This window comes from Podarcis liolepis (genome assembly GCF_965112155.1).
Source record: "Podarcis liolepis genome assembly, chromosome: 2".
In the NCBI taxonomy this organism is placed as follows: Eukaryota; Metazoa; Chordata; class Lepidosauria; order Squamata; family Lacertidae; genus Podarcis; species Podarcis liolepis.
Window position 1 is genome coordinate 112,117,528 of NC_139555.1, and position 20,420 is coordinate 112,137,947.

General features: G+C 44.3%; 1 protein-coding gene across 1 annotated transcript; it reads left to right on the forward strand.

Moving 5' to 3' along the window:
* Positions 1–1,769: 1,769 nt before the first annotated feature.
* Positions 1,770–20,360, forward strand: NCR3 (natural cytotoxicity triggering receptor 3). The gene is made up of 4 exons (XM_083493511.1): positions 1,770–2,187; positions 14,649–15,002; positions 16,356–16,478; positions 17,938–20,360. The coding sequence occupies exons 1-4, from the start codon at positions 2,136–2,138 to the stop codon at positions 17,997–17,999; spliced, it is 591 nt and encodes a 196-aa protein (XP_083349637.1). The 5' UTR covers positions 1,770–2,135; the 3' UTR covers positions 18,000–20,360.
* The last annotated feature ends 60 nt before the right edge of the window (positions 20,361–20,420 follow it).

Below are 20,420 nucleotides of genomic sequence, written 5' to 3' on the forward strand. Positions count from 1 at the left end.
TTTAACCAGTATTGTCATGGGGTTATTTTCAGCGCTTTAAATCTTGGGAAAGTGTTGTATGATACTTCAGTTGCTGGATCAATTCAAAAGCATGTCTGTACTGGTGCCCTCCAGATGTTTTGGACTACAACTCCCATCAGCCCCAAGGACCTGTAGTCTAAAACATCTGGAGGGTACTGGGTTAGCTGTAACAAGTAACAGCATTCGCAGTGGCAACTGTACAGGACTTGATGGGTCGTCGGTCTTGCCCATGCTATCAACCTCCTTTTTCATGCTCAAACTGTGCAAAACCAGCAATGTGTGCCCCCCCCCCCCAATTTTTCTGGTATAGCGCTCAGGGTTACGGACATTGTACACCATTTGCTCTCTCTCTTTCCCACATGCGTGAAGATTGACAGCCCAAGAGTCCCCTCCCCTCTGCTGTGATGCAATGTGGTCTCAGAGTCTCTTCTTGTGGCCTTGCATTCTGCAGAAGAGAGATCAGATCAAGATAAAACTGTTCCACCGAACAGTGTTTGGGTGCGATTTCGAATTCTTACAAAATGCCGCCTGCTTCTCTTGAACCAATTAAGATTCTTGCTTTGGTGGAATATAAGGTGGAGAAAACAGCTGCAAAGAATAAAGGAATTTTTTTTTTTTAATATACATTTTTATTAGTTTTTTTAACATATCATTTCCAACAGTCCTTCTTATCTTATACAATATTTTAGACTTCTGTCTACAACCTCTGAAGATTTTCTGTTCTTTATGACTTGTTCTGCATTTCTTAATTTCTCTATTACTTTTAATTCTCATTAACTAATAATTCTCTTCATAGTCTTCCTTGCAATATTTCATATAGTCCTCCTTACAGAACTTCTTGCAGTCCTGCTAGCGTATTACAATTGCTTTTCAGATAGTTCAAATATTTACTCCAGTCTTCTAAGAATCTCTGGTCCCGCAGGTGGAGGGCACAAGGAGAAGGGGGTGACAGAGGACGAGATGGTGGGACAGTGTTCTCGAAGCTACCAGCATGAGTTTGACCAAACTGCGGGAGGCGGTGGAAGACAGGAGTGCCTGGCGTGCTCTGGTCCATGGGGTCACGAAGAGTCGGACACGACTAAACGACTAAACAACAACAACAAAAAAGAAAAGCTCCTTATCATCATTCACACCAGTGTCTTAATGCAACATTTTTGTACATGTGTAAACATTTTTGTTTGCCGTTTAACCTAATCTATTAACCTCAAGATGCTGCTCCCACAGCTTGGGACCAGGATAATTGCCCTTACATACTCATTCGACCCCTGGGCTCAACAGGTGAGGGTCTCCTACAGATACAATTTTATCCATTCTGAACGATATAGGAATTGGGCTGTTGAGTGTTGTGAGAACTGAAACACAGCCAAATATCGAAATTCTCACGCGTCCGAATTTTGCAATGCAGTTGTCCAGTATTTACAAAAATGCACATATTAAATAAAGGAAGATTTGAGAGCAAAAAAATATGCATATATTCGGTTAAAGTGCACATATTGTGGAAATAACATATTAAAACACACCGTATTAGGAGGAATTGCTGGCAAAAATGTGTATATTAGTCAAAACCACACACAAAATGTGCTTATTAGGGGAAATTCGCACCAAAATGCTGAAGGTTTTGTAATGTGTTTTTTTTGGGGGGGGGGCGAATTGATGCAAAAACGTGAATTAAATTTAAAACTGGACCGAGGAGAAACTGAGAAAATTGAAATGGACAGATCTCTGCATCCCTATGAAGCGCCCAGAGACTCTTGAAGCATAGGCTCTGATCCAGAACTTAAGAATTGCACACTTTCACAATGTAGGTTGTATGACAGGATGGCTGAAGACTATGGAAAGATAACAAGTGTGTGTGAGACACCTATTTCTGTCTCTGCGCTACCCCACCAGACCCCTTTCCTCTCCTATCTTCACCCCATCGCAACAACCTACAAGCTTCTCTCCGCATCTGCCCCACAAACAGGAAGCCTTGTTTTCAGCCGGTCCTGAGTGACTAGCAACTAGCATCTTTCAGAGACAAGAGAAACTGCCCTACTTCCCCATCTCTTATCGCCTTCCCCAAAAGGAATTTCATTTCTGTCCACAACTACCACCAACCCACCGGCTTTGCTCAGATGGGCCTCATGGACCTGAAAGCGATTCACTTGATGTTGACTCTGATCACAGGTAACCAAGGCAGGTGTGTTCGATGTTTCACCTTCACAAGGAAAAGCTTTAGGCGAGGGGGCCGGAGAGTCAAAAAAGGGCAGTTCTGTTCCAGATTTCTAGGGTTGCCAACTGTCTTTTAAAAAATAGTAATTGTGCGTACTGTCTTTTGCTGGCTCTGTTCCTGTGTCTTTAACAGCAGGCATAACAAATGGAAATTAGGTAAGCATTTTTTCTCCCCTGATTGCGGACATAATATGACGAGGAAAGCATCGCTTCTTTATGTCTGGCAGCTGACACAAGAGTAGAGGGTTGTGTGTGTGTGTTTTAACAAAGCCTGGAACTCTAGAATTTGCACTGTGGAATAGATCTGGTGGATGGAATTTGCTTGTACTCAGGCTCTGACTGATCACTGTTTATTTGGCAACAGGGAAGGAATCTTTCATCTGTTCACTGGTTGGGAATTTTTTCTTTTATAGTTTGAGTTGATTTCTCAAGCTTTTGTTCTGCTGGAGCTTGCAGGCTACCTGAGGCAGGTGGAGGTCTGGATTGTGTGGGCCGATCGGTGAGGGGCTGGGGCTGGGGGCAGACCCTGCTTTTTGGCAGGGCGGAGTGGGACTTGATAAGGCTTTGGAATCTACAGAATTTTAGGGAAGAGGGTTGTTATTTAGAGCATTTATACCTTGGTCTTTGGCTTAAAAGGCCCCCAGAGTGGCTTACGTACAGTCAGTTGAATGAATTTTATTATTTCGGTCACAGACCAGTTCCAGCCCACATACAATATCAAGGAAGTCATAAAACACGAGAGGGATACATTTGAATCTGCAATTAGGTATAACAGGGACAATACAGATATAGCAACAGTTAAAAAAATATATATAAATTAAAACTTTGTCTACTGTCAGTTAAACAAGGTGGTCCCTGCCCTCAGGTTTACAATCTAAAAAATGCAAGTTAAAAAGGTAAAGGACCCCTGGATGGTTAAGTCCAGTTGAAGGCGACTATGGGGTTGCGGCGCTCATCTCGCTTTCAGGCCGAGGGAGCCGGCATTTGTCCCCCAAAATGCAACACACAAGGGAAAAGAGACAGGGAGGGAAGGGGGGGGGGGGACAAACAGGCACCAATTCTTAAAATAGTAATTCTTATCACAACCAGCTGGCACAGAAACAGTTCAGGGGCAGGAAATGTCTGACGGAGATGGTCTTTCAGCAAAGCTGATGGAATGAGCCTCGTTCCCATCTCTCGCACTGAGGCAGTGATTTGGGGTGCTTCAATCATCATCATCAACCTTTTATTTGACCGTCAGTCAGAAAAAAAGCACATTTGTCAATACACAGTTAAAAGCTCCAGGAAAATTTTAGAACTTAGCCAACACTAAAATGGGCTAAACAGATAGCCCCATATCAATACAGTCAATTATAATCTTGCGACGCTTAAAAGCTAAAAAAAGAAATTTGGCCACCAAGGAAGGTATAGCTCTAGTGACGTTATTCAGCAAGTGTAAAACCTGGTTATCTCCGGATAGGAAGCTAGATTGACATAGGAGTGGGTCTATAAAATTATGTCTAAGCTCTGCATAGGAAGGGCAAGTCAAGAGAATGTGTTCAGTGGACTCAACCACACCCATGGCACAATGACAGGTTCTCTGGGCGTATGGTACTCCCCTGTACCTTCCCCACAATATCGCAGAGTCAAGGACATTTAATCTAGCCGCTGTAAGAAGTCTACGGTATTCCACATAGTGAATTTCTGCAAGGTAGGGGCTGGTATGGTCCGATAAATCTGGTCCCCTAGGAACATCCCTGGTTTTACCTGGGCTATGTCCTCTTGTCTGGCAATGTCACTCAGTCTCCGGGAGATCACAGCTCTAGGCTTCAATCACATATTGGCAAATTTGGAGGGTGCGCAACAGACCCACTCCCCTCCCACCCACAAAAACTGGACCTTTGGGAAGGTGATGGGGAAAGTGTGGGATTATTATCTAACTTCCCTGCAAATAAATCAGGACTTAATGCTCAATAAGCAGGTAATCTAGAAGCACCCTCAATAAAGGCACATTGGGCAGCAAGGGCTAGAGATAAGCATGTGCTTCGTACACTGAGCATCCCAGATTATTATTATTTATGTGTGTATATATAATTTTTATTAAGTTTTCTATTTTACAATTTAAAATATTCATTAAGCCTTAAATGTCAAAGACTTCCCTTCCTCTCTTTCCATGGTTCAATCGCATATCGCAAACCCCCACATATTTTACATTAACTAAACCATTCAGTATTCCATTAATACATCCATAAAAACTTGTTTACACTGTTGAATTTATCTTAATAATGCCAACGTTTTCAAGTATACACAGTTCCCCCCATTTATTCAATAAACGTTTTCCGTTCTCTAAACGTATGTTCTTCTTGTTCTCTTGTTGTATATGTCAGGTCCGCAATCTGTGCATATTCCATCAGTTTAAGTTGCCGTTCTTCTTTAGTCAGGACCTCGCTCGTTTTCCATTTTTGGGCTAACGAAACACGGGCTGCAGTAGTGGCATACATAAATAGCCTTTTTTGACACCTGGGAATTTCCATCTGAATTATCCCCATCAAAATATTCTGGTTTTTTGTTTTGGAAAAGTACTTTTAAACATTTTTTTCAATTCATTATAAATTATTTCCCAATACTCCCAGATTAAATCCCTGGCATCTCCAGACTGAGTTGGGAAAGATCCCTCTCTCAGATCCTTCTGCTAGTCAGACCTGGTGGTGTGGTGTTAATGGACTACAGTTCCCATCAACCCTGAATATCGGGCAAGCCGGCAGGCGATGAGGAGGATGGAAATTGTGGCCATACAACATTTGGAGGGCTACATGCTCCCTGCCCCTGTTTGGGGCAATATTTACCAGGAAGATAGCTGTTGCGTTTCCTCTATGTCTTTTGTTTATTTCTGCAAAAAGCTTTGTCGATTTCACTTCCTTACTTCTGATGGTACCAGCGAAACTGTAAAAGCCTTCCACGGGAGTGAGGAGGAGGGCGAACCAGCAACCCATAATATAGTAGCACAGCTTTCCACCCTGCCAGAGCAAGCCGACCCACATTCCACCCTTCCTCTCAAAGGAACCATAGGCGCCGACTCCATGGGGCTTGAGGGGGCTCGAGCCCCCTCAAAAAATTTTTTTGGGGGGCTCAGCCCCCCCAATAATCTCGGGCGCCCTTCCAGCAGAGCGCCGCTGCCGTCCCCCGCCTCCTCCCCACCTGCTCCTTCACCAGCCAGCCAGCCGCGCGCCCTAATCGGAGAGCCCCGGCCGTCCCCCGGGAGATTAGGGAATCCCCGGGGGCGGGGGCTCCTGCCTCGCTGCTTCGCAGCACCACCGCCACTGCCAAGGCACTGCCGGAAATCCCGCAAGAACAGGGGAATCCCGACTGGCCACACCTCCCAGCCAGCCAATTGGCTGGCTGGGGGGGCGTGGCTTGCCCTATTTAGGGCCGGAGCCACTTTATTTGCATATTCATGAGCTTATTTATTATTCATGAGCTTTCCCGGGGCCCCCCCAATATTTTTTATAAGTCCGCGTCTCTGAAAGGAACCCAGGGTGGCAAACGCATCTATAAAATTATTGAAACGTTCTTAGATCAGGTCTAAAAGCATCCTTGAAACAGTCACATTCTCTCAGCCGGCCATTAAATGCCTGGGTAAGCAGGAATGTTTCTCAACTCCTGAAAGTCGATAATGAGCGAAAACAAATGCATGTTGCCAGGGAGGGCATTCCACAAATGGGGAGCCACCACTGAGAAGGCCCTGCATGTATTTGGTTTGTTTGTACGGATTTAGACATGCAGCTTTTCCATATAACCTCACAAATCAGCAACAATTAAGTTCAATAGAGGCAAGATAGAAGCAGTGGTAGGGAAATCCTTTCTGAAAGTTAGCTCTCTCCTTCCCCCAGGGCAAGACAAATCTCTGGGGGAGGGATGCACTTTCAATTAAAAGCTAAATCTAGCCAATTCGTGCTTTCCAAAACAGTGCGAGAACTGAAACACCGCCGTCCTTTGACAATCACAAACACCCGAATTTTTTGAGGCAATTCTCCAGCCAGACAGTGCTTACAAAACTGCATATATTAGGGGGAAGTCTGCATTAAAATGAATATATTTGTGAAAATAACATGCCAACATGCATTATATCAGGTGAAATTGCTTGGGAAAATGTGTATATGAGATGCTTATTAGAAGAAATTCCCACTGAAATGCTGAAGAATTCTCATGGGGATTTTTTTAACACGCCAATTGCTGCAGAAATTTGGAAAACAGAATTTAAGACCAGAGAAAAACGAGAAACAGAAAATCAAAATTGTCAGATCCTCTGCTAACCCCACGATGGCAGCTGCAGGAAAGTAGAATTTATGGTATATTTGGGCTCCAGAATGAGAATTTTAACTTCTGGGTGGTCAAATTCCGGTCTGTAAACAATTGTCTTTGTGTCTTCAGTATTCAAATTAAAATGAATTTTATTTTCTCAATTATTTATTTATGCTACTCCTAACTTTACAGACAGAGGGAAGTAATCAGAATGAAAACTTAATATAAGTTTTGTGCTGATTTTCATTTGTAACATTTTGTTTTATTTCTTTATATTTAGAGGATATTCTCTTCAGCTGTTTTACATTGTTGAAATTTCCTTGTATTTTTGTCTTTTTTAAAAAAAAACATTATCAACCATTTATTCATCTGTACAAGCATCTGAAAGTGATGTACAATAAGAATAGACATACATGCTAGAGGTCCAATTATTCAGCTGGGAAAGCTGGTTGGAAGAAAAATGTCTTCAACTGTATTTTTGCAGCAGGTTTTTATGTGTAATATCTATTTCAATGCCAAGGAAGATTCTCTATTTAGTTGTTAACTGTGCCTTACAGAATGTGATTTTTTTCCCTTGGTTTTTTTTTTTTTTGAGATGTTTTAACCTATACTGTAAGCTGCTTAGGTATTTGTTTTAAAAATAATTGGTAAATGGTCTATGCAAAACTTACTTATCTCCCTGTGCCGTAAGACCCCATTGGCAGGTTACAGCAGGAAAAACCAAACTGTTACAACGAAACAAGAAAAGTGTAAAAATTGTCAAAAATAGCTTCATATATAAAACGTTTAAAAACAATTCCATATATGAAAACAGAGGGCAGACTGGGATAAAGATCTCCACTTAAAAGGTCTTGTTGGGAGATGAAAGGATTCTGTGGTTGACGCCGCCGGCACCTAAATAAATAACTAAAATAAAAACTATACCAAAATGAAATTGCAACAACAACAAAAAGCAATATCATAAAATAAGTTTCACCAGATTCAATGGAGCTTGCATCCAAGCACCACAAACTGAACGCAAGTTGCATTAATTTGTGATAGATACTTGCAGCTTTGAAATTTGGTGTCAACAAATGCCCTCTTGCCTTTGTTTGAAGTTAATGTGGTCCTGATGTTGAGTGAATACAGTGGTACCTCAGGTTACAGACACTTCAGGTTACAGATGCTTCAGGTTACAGATTCTGTTAACCCAGAAATAGTACCTCGGGTTAAGAACTTTGCTTCAGGATGAGAACAGAAATCATGCAGCGGCAGCGGGAGGCCCCATGAGCTAAAGTGGTACCTCAGGTTAAGAACAGTTTTAGGTTAAGAACGGACTTCCGGAACAAATTAAGTTCTTAACCTGAGGCACCACTGTATGGGGAAAACAGTGATTTCCACACTTGATTCTGTTTCTGTAGAAATTATCTGACATTCTTGGTACATACCGTACATTTAAACCTGAATCCTGACAAGACAGAAATACTGTTTGGGGGGAACAGGGGGCGGGCAGGTATTGGGGACTCCCTGGTCCCCCAAACCTGGGAGCAGCCTGGGAGTCATTCTCGACTCACTGCTGTCCATGGAGGCGTTGGTCAATTCTGTGTCCAGGGTGGCTGTCTACCAGCTCCATCTGGTACGCAGGCTGAGACCCTACCTGCCCGCACTGTCTCACCAGAGTGGTGCATGCTCTAGTTATCTCTTGCTTGGACTACTGCAATGCGCTCTACGTGGGACTACCTTTGAAGGTGACCCAGAAACTACAACTAATCCAGAATGCGGCAGCTGGACTGGTGACAGGGGTGGAGGAAGGGGGGTAGTGGGGGCAGACTGCCCCGGGTGTCACCACTGAGGGGGCTGACAAAATGACATGCGGCACTCACCACAGGGCCTGCAGCACACCCAGCCACACGTCCCTTCTGGGAGTGATGTAGTGGCTTGGGTACCCGCAGGCTTCTGACTGCCCTAAATGGTCCGCCCACTGCCTCCCCCTCAGCTGTAGGGCGGCTGAGTGGGAGGAGGCAGGCTGACTCCTTGGAGGCCCCGTGGAGCCTCCCGCCCCGGCTGGCCCAGTCCTTCTCCAAATATCCTTGTCACTCTGTAAGCTTTCTTAATAATAATTGTGTTTAGTCGTGTCCGACTCTTTGTGACCCCATGGACCAGAGCACGCCAGGCACTCCTGTCTTCCACTGCCTCCCGCAGTTTGGTCAAACTCATGTTAGTAATAATAATTGTAATAATAATAAAAATAGTAAATAATAATAAATAAACAATAAATATATAATAAATTAATAGTAAAGGTAAAGGGACCCCTGACCATTAGGTCCAGTCGTGGCTGACTCTGGGGTTGTGGCGCTCATCTCGCTTTATTGGCCGAGGGAGCTGGCGTACAGCTTCCGGGTCATGTGGCTAGCATGACTAAGCCGCTTCTGGCGAACCAGAACAGCGCATGGAAATGCCGTTTACCTTCCCGCCAAAGCGGTACCTATTTATCTACTTGCACTCTGACATTCTTTCGAACTGCTAGGTTGGCAGGAGCAGGGACCGAGCAACAGGAGCTCACCCCGTCGCGGGGATTCGAACTGCCGACCTTCTGATTGGCAAGTCTTAGTCTCTGTGGTTTAACCCACAGCGCCACCCACGTCCCTAATAGTAAATAGTAAATAATACAAATTGTAATAATAATTACTATTAATTATGTGCCACCACCTGACTGTGTTGCCCAGAGAACAATGTTTTAGACATTTTTTAAAAAGGGAAAAAAAGATTGCCCAGGATTTTAACTGATTTTATATCTACTGCTTTTTTGTATTATTTTTTTGCTGTTGCTACGATAATTGCTTTTGTTTCTGACGTTTTTGATCTGTTTTATATTTGTTTTATGGTTCTCTCTTTTTTCTTTAGGCTATCTTGGAAATCTAGATTAGTAAAATTATGCTAAGGAAACAAAGGATGCTGAGAATTGTAGCTCTGTGTGGGCTAAATTGCATTTCCTGGTATTCTTTGGTGGTGAAAACGGTGTGTTTTAAATGAATGGTGTATATGCAGCTTTAAAGATCAGAATGAAATGGCAAGATGGAGTTGGAGTTCCGTATTTGCAGAACTACCATTGAAAAGTGGTTCTGAATCACGTTGCATTTCCCCCCCTTTTGAAAACAGATTTTATTTGATTTAAAAAAATATAAATTAATAACAAAATCAATTACAAATCCATATAAAGAGATTGCTCTGAATCTCAAAAATTCCCCCCCTCCATAGGTCCAAATGTCAACATTTACAACTGCTTATCAATCCGTTATCCACATTTAAAAAAAAAAAAATCCATCTGAGTTATCCACAGTCTTTGTTACCTTACAATTGAGATTAAAATCCTGCTATTGTTTTCATCTGCTCGCAATGGTCTCCTAAATAAATTATAAATTTTCCCATTCTTTTTTAAAAGTTGTTGTCCTCTTGGTTCCTGAACTTTCCACTTAATTTTGCCATTTCTGCATGGTCCATCAACTTGGTTTGCCATTCTTCCCTGGTCGAGATTGTTTCTTCTTTCCATCTCTGGGCTAATAACATCTGTGCAGCTGTTGTCGCACACATAAAAAGTATTTTCTGATCCTATGGCATCTTGGTACCTAGAATTCCTAATAAAAACGAATAACGTTGCATTTTAAAAGGCTGGAGCAAAATCAAAATCTGTTTTTTAATTTTTTTAAAGGGGATTTAGAGCCCCATGGGCTCTTGCAGAGAGAGGCACCTGACTTTTTTAACAATAACTATACAACCTTTAGACGACACCTGAAGGCAGCCTTGTATGGGAAAGGTTTTTTATGTTTAATATTTTATTGTGTTTTTATATATGTTGGAAGCCTCCCAGAGTGGCTGGGGCAACCCATCAGATGGGTGAGATATAATAATAATAATAATAATAATAATAATAATAATAATAATAGTTGTTGTTAAATAGGAAGTCCCTATCTGGATTCTACCAAATGAATGAACAAATGAGGTCAGAGTAAAAGCGGCTCTTGCGGCAGCATCCTGTGTTACTAACAGTTCCTCAAACTCATATATATATATATTTAGTACTGCAGGGGAACTTCCATTACATATGGAACAGAGAAGTCCACAACAACACACGGTCAGGCTTGTAAAACTGTGAAGCGAGGGATAGTTTCAGAACCAAAATAAAAGTGAGCCCGTGATGTGTGGCCATTTGAAATATGTGGCTTAAATTACGGTGAGGGATTTAAGCCACAGATAACCGTGAGGGAGGGGAGAACAGGAAGGTGTCTAAGATGAAATCTGCTGTGTGACCCAATTGACTAGTCATTTGTGGTGACTAGCGAGGCTCCGATGGGAGGAAGTATGCCTCTGAGTGACATTTGCTGGGAAACTCAAGGGGGCAGTGCACTCTTGTGCTCAGGTCTTGCTTTTTTTATTGATTTTAATTTGTTTTGCTACATCAGACATTAAAACAAATGAAAAAAACATACATCACACATACACACAAAAAAGAAATACATAAAAAAGAAAAATAAAGAAAAAAAACAAAAAAAAACATCTCCTAACATAAGATATCAACAAATTAGGTTACATTTACTAAATAACACACAACACTAATTGACTTCCCTTCATCTCGATTTCAGAATATATTATATTATTTTTTTATCTGCAGTTTCTTTTCCTTAAGAAACTCTTTACATCACAAGTGTTACATCATACCTACTGTAATTTTTAGATTTTTTACCTCTGTTTCCATGTATGTCATAAATTTATTCCATTCTTTGTTAAACTTTATGTCTTTTTGATTTCTTATTTTCTGTGTCATTTTTGCCAATTCTAAATAATCAAATAGTTTGGATTGCCACTCGTTTATAGTTGGGATTTTTGATGTCTTCCAATTCTGCGCTATTAGAGTTCTAGCAGCCACTGTCGCGTACTGAACGAGTGTTTGATCTTCCTCAGGTCTTGCTTTCAGGCTTCCCACAAGGATTTGGGTGGCCGTTGTGAAAACAAAATGGCGAACTGAAGGACCACTCGCCTGATCCCTCCACTCCCACCACACCGAAAACAGGCTGGTGGTAGCTAGGAGCTGGTATCCCCCCCAGTCAGTCAAACATCTTTATATTTGAAATACTTTATTGTCACTTGTACAACTTGTAAAAGTAAAGGTAAAGGGACCCTGACCCTGACCTGGTCCAGTCGTGACCGACTCTGGGGTTGCGGCGCTCATCTCACTTTATTGGCCCAGGGAGCCGGCGTACAGCTTCCGGGTCATGTGGCCAGCATGACCAAGCCGCTTCTGGCGAACCAGAGCAGCGGTACCTATTTATCTACTTGCACTTTGACGTGCTTTCGAAATGCTAGGTTGGCAGGAGCAGGGACTGAGCAAAGGGAGCTCACCCCGTCGCGGGGATTCGAACCGCCGACCTTCTGATCAGCAAGTCCTAGGCTCTGTGGTTTACAGTGAGATTACACGAGCACCCCCCACTCAGCTCTCTTAGTCTTAATACCCCTCGTTTACTGACGCACACCCACCAAACCCCAAAGTCAGTTGCCCTGTTGTGATCTTTTCATTCAGCAGCCTAACAGCCCACGGATAGAAGCTGTTCTTTACCCTGTTGGTGCGACTAATCCCGCTTCTATATCTTCTGCCTGAGGGCAGGAGATCAAGAAAGTGACGGCCAGGGTGTGAATCGTCCCTGAGAATTTTCCTCACTCTCCTGAGGCAACGTTCTTCCGCTATTTCATCCAGCGGATTCACGGGACAGCCCATAATATCTTGTGCTATATTCACCACCCTCTGCAGGCACTTCCTATCAGATGATGTCAAACCAGCGTACCACACCGTGATGCAGTATGAAAGGACATTTTCTATTGTGGACTGGTAGAAGGAGATCGTCAAATCTGATTGACATCGTTCTTCCGCAGTACTCTGAGGAGATGGAGTCTCTGTTGGGCTTTCTTAACCACCTGGGTTGTATTTATTTTCCAAGTAACGTCTTCACTGAGATAAACTCAGCTGTTAGATAACAAAATACAGAGCTGGTTATCACGCCAATGAATACCCACACAATACATTTCCAATCCTTCCTTTTATTGAGACAAGCTGCTGCATGGGATACACTTCTGCTCTCGGCCTTCCAAATTTCCTGCACCCCCTTTCTAGGCTAAAATGAGCCAAAGGCAGACCTACAGAGAGGGAAAGAAAAGCAGGGATAGATTGCACATGGTTGCTTTCTTTACGCACGTTTGCCTTTTTACCGTCAAACAGGAAGTTGGTCGACTACTTCCCCTCACATAACGTTGTCCAACAGCCTGGCCACATGCGCCATCCTCATGTCATGATTGCAAACTACTTCCACAAACCCAAATTCGGCAACAGCTACATGGAACGGAAGGGGATGTGCGTAGGGGTGTCTGTGTGTGGCCTTGCTAATATCCCTCTTCACAAAAAAATGAATCCCACACAGACCCCGTCAGGATGTGTGAACCTGCACGAAACAGTAAAAGTGTACAGATTCCTAATAATAGGACATTCCATCAGCGAAAGGATTTCTGCTTGCGCAACAGGAAATTATCCCCCTTTCTCCCCTCATGCATCCCTCAATCTGTTCCAGGGGTTCTGTTCTGTTCTGTCCATGGGCATGGGGTGCCTGCCCTGGGAGGTGGGGAGTCCCATTGTGCAAGAGGAGTTATTATCATTATACAGTCGTACCTCGGAAGTCGAACGGAATCCATTCCAGAAGTCCGTTCGACTTCCAAAATGTTCAGAAACCAAAGTGTGGCTTCTGATTGGCTGCAGGAAGCTCCTGCAGCCAATTAGAAGCTGCATAAGCCCCGTTGGACGTTCAGCTTCTAAAAATAGTTCGCAAACCGGAACACTCACTTCCAGGATTGCGGTGTTTGGGAGCCAAAACGCTGTTTGAAAACAAAGGTACGGCTGCAATTGTTTTTATATTTATGAGTTGCTTCCGATGAGGCATCTTTAAGTGATTTCACAATGCAATTAAAACATATACAAAACGATTGCATATATAAAAATGAACGCCATTACAAAATGCAAAAAAAAAAAAAAAAGTTGAAAGAATTGCATGCAGAAAAGCAACATTTCAAATTTCAATCCAGATTCCTACTTGCCAGTACCCTACTTGTCACATTCCACCTGTTGAAAGCGCATTGTGTAAATAATCTCAGAAAGGCTGAACGAAAGCTGAGTGTCTGGCAATCCAGCTTTGTAAACAAGCACACAAACCTTTCTAGCATGCAGAAATATTTACTACCCTGCTAAGAGACTCATTTTCTACCTCCACAAGAAGATAAGCCTTCCTCTGAAGCCAAAATCGGGAAGAAAGGCCAATAGACTCTTAGGATTGTGTATGGTTGTGTTTTGTTGTTGTTGTTGTTGTTGTTGTTGTTGTTGTTGTTGTTGTTGTTGTTGTGTGTGTATGCATGCTTTGCAGGCAGATTGGCCGGGGTTCAATGCTCAGCAACTTCAGAGAGGTCTGGTAGAGACCCTAGTCTGAAAGCCTGGACAGCTGTTGAAATATACTCAGAGTCAAGAGTGGATTTCATGCTCTTTATTCAGCTCATAGTGGTGAGGAGGAATGAAAGTTCCCCCAAAGTATCTGCTTTATATACATTATTTACACAATGGGCTGCATGTGATTGGCTAATTCCAGGATTCTCCTGTAGGCCAATCAGGTTGTGGATTCACTTCCATCTGGAGCTGGATTGGGTGGCTCCTGCGGACCAATCATACAGCTGCATTGTTCTAGGACCAATCAGACTGCTGCATTCTGAATCCTATTGTTCTAGGACCAATCAGACTGCTGCATTTTGGATCCTATTCAACTCAGCTGTACAAAACAGCTGTAAATACTGTTGAGCCAGATGAACCAACACCCTCCCTTGGTAAAAGGGAGATTTCTGTGTCCCTTTAGTGACCAGGTGAGTGATTAAATACAAGGCTGTTATGACCTAAAATTTGGCAGAAGGGAGACAACCGAGGAGAAGCACAAAGACCATTGCACAGAGAGACCATAAGCCAAGACCATCATGGCATACGATTGGGGACGATGAGAATTGCCGTCCAGCCATCGGAGCTGTGTGGGGTGGGACGCCTGTCTGACCTCCTGACTCTTCCATCTGTGTTCTTCTAGCTTCCCAGGCTCAAGAACTCCTCATGGTTTCCCAGCCCAGCTCAGCAGAAGGCATGGAAGGGGGTTCCGTCACCTTGCACTGTTCCTACAACTCCACCTCAGAGCCTAAGGTTGGGAGCTTCCGGTGGGTGAAGGAGCCAGGGGTGGAGGTCAGAAAGACCACACGGGAATTCATGGGAAGAGTGAGTCCCACCTCGGAGCAGGCCTTCCTCTTGGGGAGAAGAGCCGACATAGAGATACGGGATCTGAGACATTACGACTCGGGGGTGTATCAATGTGTGGTGAAGATCCCTGGATTCCCGGAGACATCGGGGAATGGGACTGAGCTTCGCGTGCTTAGAGAAGACCTGAAAGGTAAGCTGATGGGAAATCTAGGAGGCCTGACTTTTGTATGGATGGATTGTATTGTCCAATTCAGGCTCCCAATCTGGTGCCCCAGATCAAGCTGACCTGAATAGCTTTTGGTAGTCTGTAAGTTCTGAGAACCGGTAGTGAAAGTGAATAATAATAATAATAATAATAATAATAATAATAATAATTATATCCCACCCATCTGGCTGGGTTTCCCCAGCCACTCTGGACGGCTCTCAACAGAATATTTAAAACACAACAAAACATCAAGTATTAAAAACTTTCCTAAACAGGGTTGTCTTCAGAGGTCTTCTAAAAGTCAGATGGTTGTTTATTTCCTTGACATCTGGTGGGAGGGCGTTCCACAGGGCAGTCGCCACTACCGAGAAGGCCCTCTGCCTGTTGGTTTCTGTTTCCCTCACTGAGCAGCTGCTGGTAGTCACAGGACTATGTTTTCATTCCACAGTCCAGATACTGTTGGATTCCCACTGGAAAGGGAGACGGGATGTGACGTTACTGGTTTACTGTTTCCTTTGTACTGTCGTTTCATTGTTGGAGTTGCTCTCTGCTTCTCACAGAGACAAGATGTATATTTGTATGCTCTCTGCATAGCTTAGAAATAAAGCTTAGCAATGTAGCCATACCTGCCTCGTCCTTCTGTTGTGGTCTCTGAGTATATACTCTGCTGGGCTCAAGCCAAGATGAGCCAGATCAGCTCGGAGGACCAGAGCTGAAATTCTAACACTGCCTGGTTCCCTGTACAGTGGTGCCCCGCAAGACGAATGCCTCGGAAGACGGAAAACTCGCTAGACGAAAGAGTTTTCCGTTTTGGAGGTGCTTCGCAAAACGAATTTCCTATGGGCTTGCTTCGCAAGACGACAATGTCTTGCGAGTTCCTGCTGGTTTCCCCCCCTTTTTCTAAGCCGCTAAGACACTTATCAGCTGATCCGATCAACAGATAAGCTGCTAAAAGCCGCTAAAAGCCGCTAATAGCGCTAATCCGCTAATCCATCAATGGGCTTGCTTCGCAAGACGAAAAAACCGCTAGACGAAGAGAATCACAGAACGGATTCTTTTCGTCTTGCGAGGCACCATTGTAACCTCATTTCTCGCAATGAGGGAACCGCCAGAAGGCCCTCGGAGCTAGACCACAGTGTCTGGGCTGAACGATGGGGGTGGAGACGCTCCTTCAGGTATACAGGACCGAGGCCGTTTAGGGCTTTAAAGGTCAGCACCAACACTTTGAATTGTGCTCAGAAATGTACTGGGAGTCAATGTAGGTCTTTTAGGACCAGTGTTCTATGGTCTCTGTGTTCCCCTGTCTTAATCCATTCTCCTGTCTTTGGAATCATCCAGGGTCTAATTCTGCACCACAACGGGATACCATGGTCCTCATATGGCTTCTCCTGCGTGCCGTTCTCTGTACCTTTGGAATTACAACCACTGCTTTGGTGACACGTCTTTATTATGGGAAGAGATGTGAGTAACCCTCAGGACCCCCCCTCCCCTGCAGAAGCTAGCATTTTCTGGACCATAGAGAGAGTCAGAAGGGGAAAGGGGCAGAAGATTGCCATGGCCGGGAAAGTATGATCCACCCCACAGACCAAATTCAGGCCCCCAATCTGAGGTGACCTGAGTGTTCTAGCTGTCAGGAGTTCAGCCTACACTCAAGTAGGACCCTGGCAGAGACACATGCCTGACTGGCATGTTCTCTCCCTCCTGGTTGATCGTTCGGGAGCTTCAAAAGCTTTCTTCTGCCTGAACATCACAGTGACCGATGCCAACCGACACCGGCACACTTAGGGATCCGCAGGGTTTGTGCATGGCTTGCGTGACAGACCTGAACAACTCAGCATTTTGGCTAATCTACTTTATTTACATATAAACACACACGGAGCACTGCGACATTGCACCCTCTCTCTCTCTAGCATCAGACAGCAAAGAGAAAAAGAACAAAAGACAATAGTCCCACTTCACGGAACACAGTAACACAAACATCCTGTCTCTGTCACTTCCCACTCTGTGGAGTCAAAACATATACCGTCATGTGATAGACAACAATCCCATGACTGCAATCATAGAGCAGGAATTCTAACACTAGCCAGCCTACCCAGTCTCAGTCCTGAATCCATTCAGGGGAAGGCTAATGCTTAATTAGGGTTTTTAAAAATCCCTAATTAAATATACAAGCAGGAGGAGGACAAGAGGAAAAGGAAATGCTCCCCTTCCATGACCGAGAACAGTGCGTTCAATCTTACTTAGCATGCTTAGCATGCACATTCGCTGTCAGGATCTGCTTGAGAAGGAGCACCCTGCAGAATTCAGTCTTGAGGGGGTTGACTTGAAGACCTTCATTAGGAACAAGAGGGCAATAAATATCTACATCAGGAACTTCTGTCCCTGTGGATCTTGCTGCCTGAGGCAGGCCCCTCACCTTGTCTCATGGGTGGGACGGCACTGGGCTTGCCAATCAGAAGGTCGGCGGTTCGAATCCCCGCGACGGGGTGAGCTCCCGTTGCTCGGTCCCTGCTCCTGCCAACCAAGCAGTTTGAAAGCACGTCAAAGTGCAAGTAGATAAATAGGTACCGCTCCGGCGGGAAGGGGTCCTTTACCTTTACCTTTACTAACTCAGGCCAGGCCAGGCAACTAAGCCAGGTGGTGGCAGGGCAGCTCTGAGGGAGAGAGAACAGCTCTGTAGGCCTCGGTGGGGAGTTGTAGGTGGCAGCAACTGATCTGTGGGATCTCTGGTGCGCTGAAACATCCATTTCCACCCCCTCCCCTGGATATCAGCTGTGTGGGCCAAATGGGAAGTTCTCATGCACCTCAATTTGATACTTCCTTCTTGCGCATGTGTCAGGTGTTGTTGTTTTGGTTATGTCAGGCTGCGCACTTGGAAAACCAGTCTGCTAATAGTTACCTCTTTTCTTCCTTATTCTAGCTCCACAAAATAGGCCATTGCACCGCAGAGAGAACAAATATAAAGCAACAAGCAGGACTTGACTACAGCAGCAGAGGCAGCTACAAAACCCACGACCCATTCTCTATTCCTTTCCCCCTTCAATCCAGTAGAACTCATCCTCCCCTTTATAATCTGAGGACCTTCATCAACAGAACAGAATTAACCCTTCTGTAGACTCCTCTGCTACTGAGCAAACCTAGGCTGAATTTGATGTTATAGTTTCAGTAATTATATTGCTAGACTGTCCTTGGATGGCCCAACCCAATAGACAATACTGGCAATTCCTAATAAGGATCCGGCATTCTTCTTTGGCGACCACTCATAACCAAGTAAGATTGTCTTCCATGGACACAGTTTTAACAGTGAGTCCGTAAGTGACTGTGGAGGCCAATTCTGGATCCACACATCCTTCCACGGTGGGGACATTGGTTTCCAGGCGGGAGTTGATCACGGTGTGGATTTGCCAAGCGTGCCTTCCTCTTAGCACGTTTCTCCCTTGTGTCCTGAGTTCGAGTGTCTTCAAAGCCTTTGGCAAAGGCTGTGCCCATTAAGGGTACAGAGCAACACCTTTCTGAGTCTTCCAACTGGACCAGATTTTTCCTGAGTTTCTCCCTCTCCCCCCCCCGACCCCTGCCCTGGAAAAATCCTGAGCAAATCTGAGGAGATCTACACAACACTCAGCCATCTCTACTGATAGCACAAATTTGTCATGTGCGTGCATGTGATTGTTGAAGGGTGGCATGTAAACACCATGAATAAACAAACATAATTGTTCTTAAGAAACTATGTTAGCAATAGAGATGACAAGCCCTGCAAGGTTCTCCATAGAGTGGATTGAGATTTTCTTTGATTCCACTGTCCTCACCAAAATTGCAGGGGGGAACCGGGGGGGGGGATACAGTTGAATCTGAGGGCTCAGAAAGTTAAGGCCCTGCCCCTTAATGGAGCCTGTCATTGACGTTTCCCAGTGTCACAATGCCCCGAGTGATGACAAAGCACTGTGGGAAATTTAAAATGGTGGCTTTTAGCTGCCTGGAGTTGCCACTGGGGGGAGGTGACGGAAGAAAGGGGCACTTTGCTGAGGGTCCCTCACAACTGCAGTTGCTTCCTGCTCAGTAGCTGTGGTTGTTTTTTCTTAAAGGCAGGCCACTCACTGCAAGGTTCCTTAGGGCCCCATTCTTATTCCACTCTCATCCTGAGCTAATTGAGTTCAGCCTACACTCGAGTAGGAGCCTGGCAGAGACTCTTGCCCGACTGGCATGTTCTCTCCCTCCTGGTCGATCGTTCGGGAGCTTCAAAAGCTTTCTCCAGCCCAAACATCACAGTGACCGGCGCCAGCAAACTTTGGGATCCGCAGAGTTTGCGCATCATGCGCGTGACAGACCTCAGCAACTCAGCATTTTGGCTAATCTACTTTATTTACATATAAACACACACGGAGCACTGCAACATGGCTCCCTCTCTCTCTAGCATCAGACAGCAAAAAGAAAAGAACAAAGGACAATAGTCCCACTTCAAGGAACACAGTAACACAAACATCCTGTCTCCATCACTTCCCACTCTGTGGAGTCAAAACATATACCGTCATGAGATAGACAAAAATCCCATGACTGCAATCATGGAGCAGGAATTCTAACAGGTTAGACTCCTACTGAATGTTCATGGGGAGGTTATATGTTGAGCATCTGTCCTGATTTGCTTGCAGAATGTGTGTTTATATGTCTTCCCATTGACTCAGCCATTCATCCTGCACTTTTTAGTGCATTTCCTACATCTTTCCTAACTGCAAAAGGTCTGCTTAAAAAGAAGAATGATGGAGTTGGTTTGTTGTGCTAGGGTGACGAAGCACTTTCATCTGCTTTCCTTACACCAAGCAGTATAAACTTGAAGTTTAAAGGTTTAAAGACTGTCTCAAGGCAAATCTTGTAGTATAAACACCGACAATTGGGAAACACTGGCCTGCGAGCGCTCCAGCTGGAGAACAGCCTTTACCAAAGGTGTCATGGGCTTTGAAGACACTTGAACTCAGGGCGCAAGGGAGAAACGTGCTAGGAGGAAGGCACGCTTGGTAAATCCACACTGTGATCAACTCCTGCCCGGAAACCAATGTCCCCACTGTGGAAGGACGTATGGATCCAGAATTGGCCTCCATAGTCACTTACGGACTCATTGTTAAAACCGTGTTTATGGAAGACAATCTTCCATAAATCTTTGGCTACGAGTGATCGCCAAAGAAAGAAGAAGACACTTGAATTCCTCCTGCAAAACAGTGACAGCTTGGAAACACCCTTACTGTTTGTGAGTTTGCTTAGGGGTAGGAGTATTGGGGTATTGGTTTGTTTTCGTTCTTGTTCTTGTTTTTATTTTGTGTTTTTATCTTGTATTTTTATGCTGTGAACCGCCCTGAGATGAAGGGCGGTATGCAAATTTAATAAAGAAAATTAAAATAAAAACTAAAAACA

Bases quoted from the DNA above. Each gene is read 5' to 3' on its own strand.
- NCR3 (XM_083493511.1), top strand. From the start codon at position 2,136: ATGGGCCTCATGGACCTGAAAGCGATTCACTTGATGTTGACTCTGATC. The intron at 15,003-16,355 runs GTAAGCTGATGG...GGAATCATCCAG, and splicing joins GCTTAGAGAAGACCTGAAAG to GGTCTAATTCTGCACCACAA. The intron at 16,479-17,937 runs GTGAGTAACCCT...TCCTTATTCTAG, and splicing joins TCTTTATTATGGGAAGAGAT to CTCCACAAAATAGGCCATTG.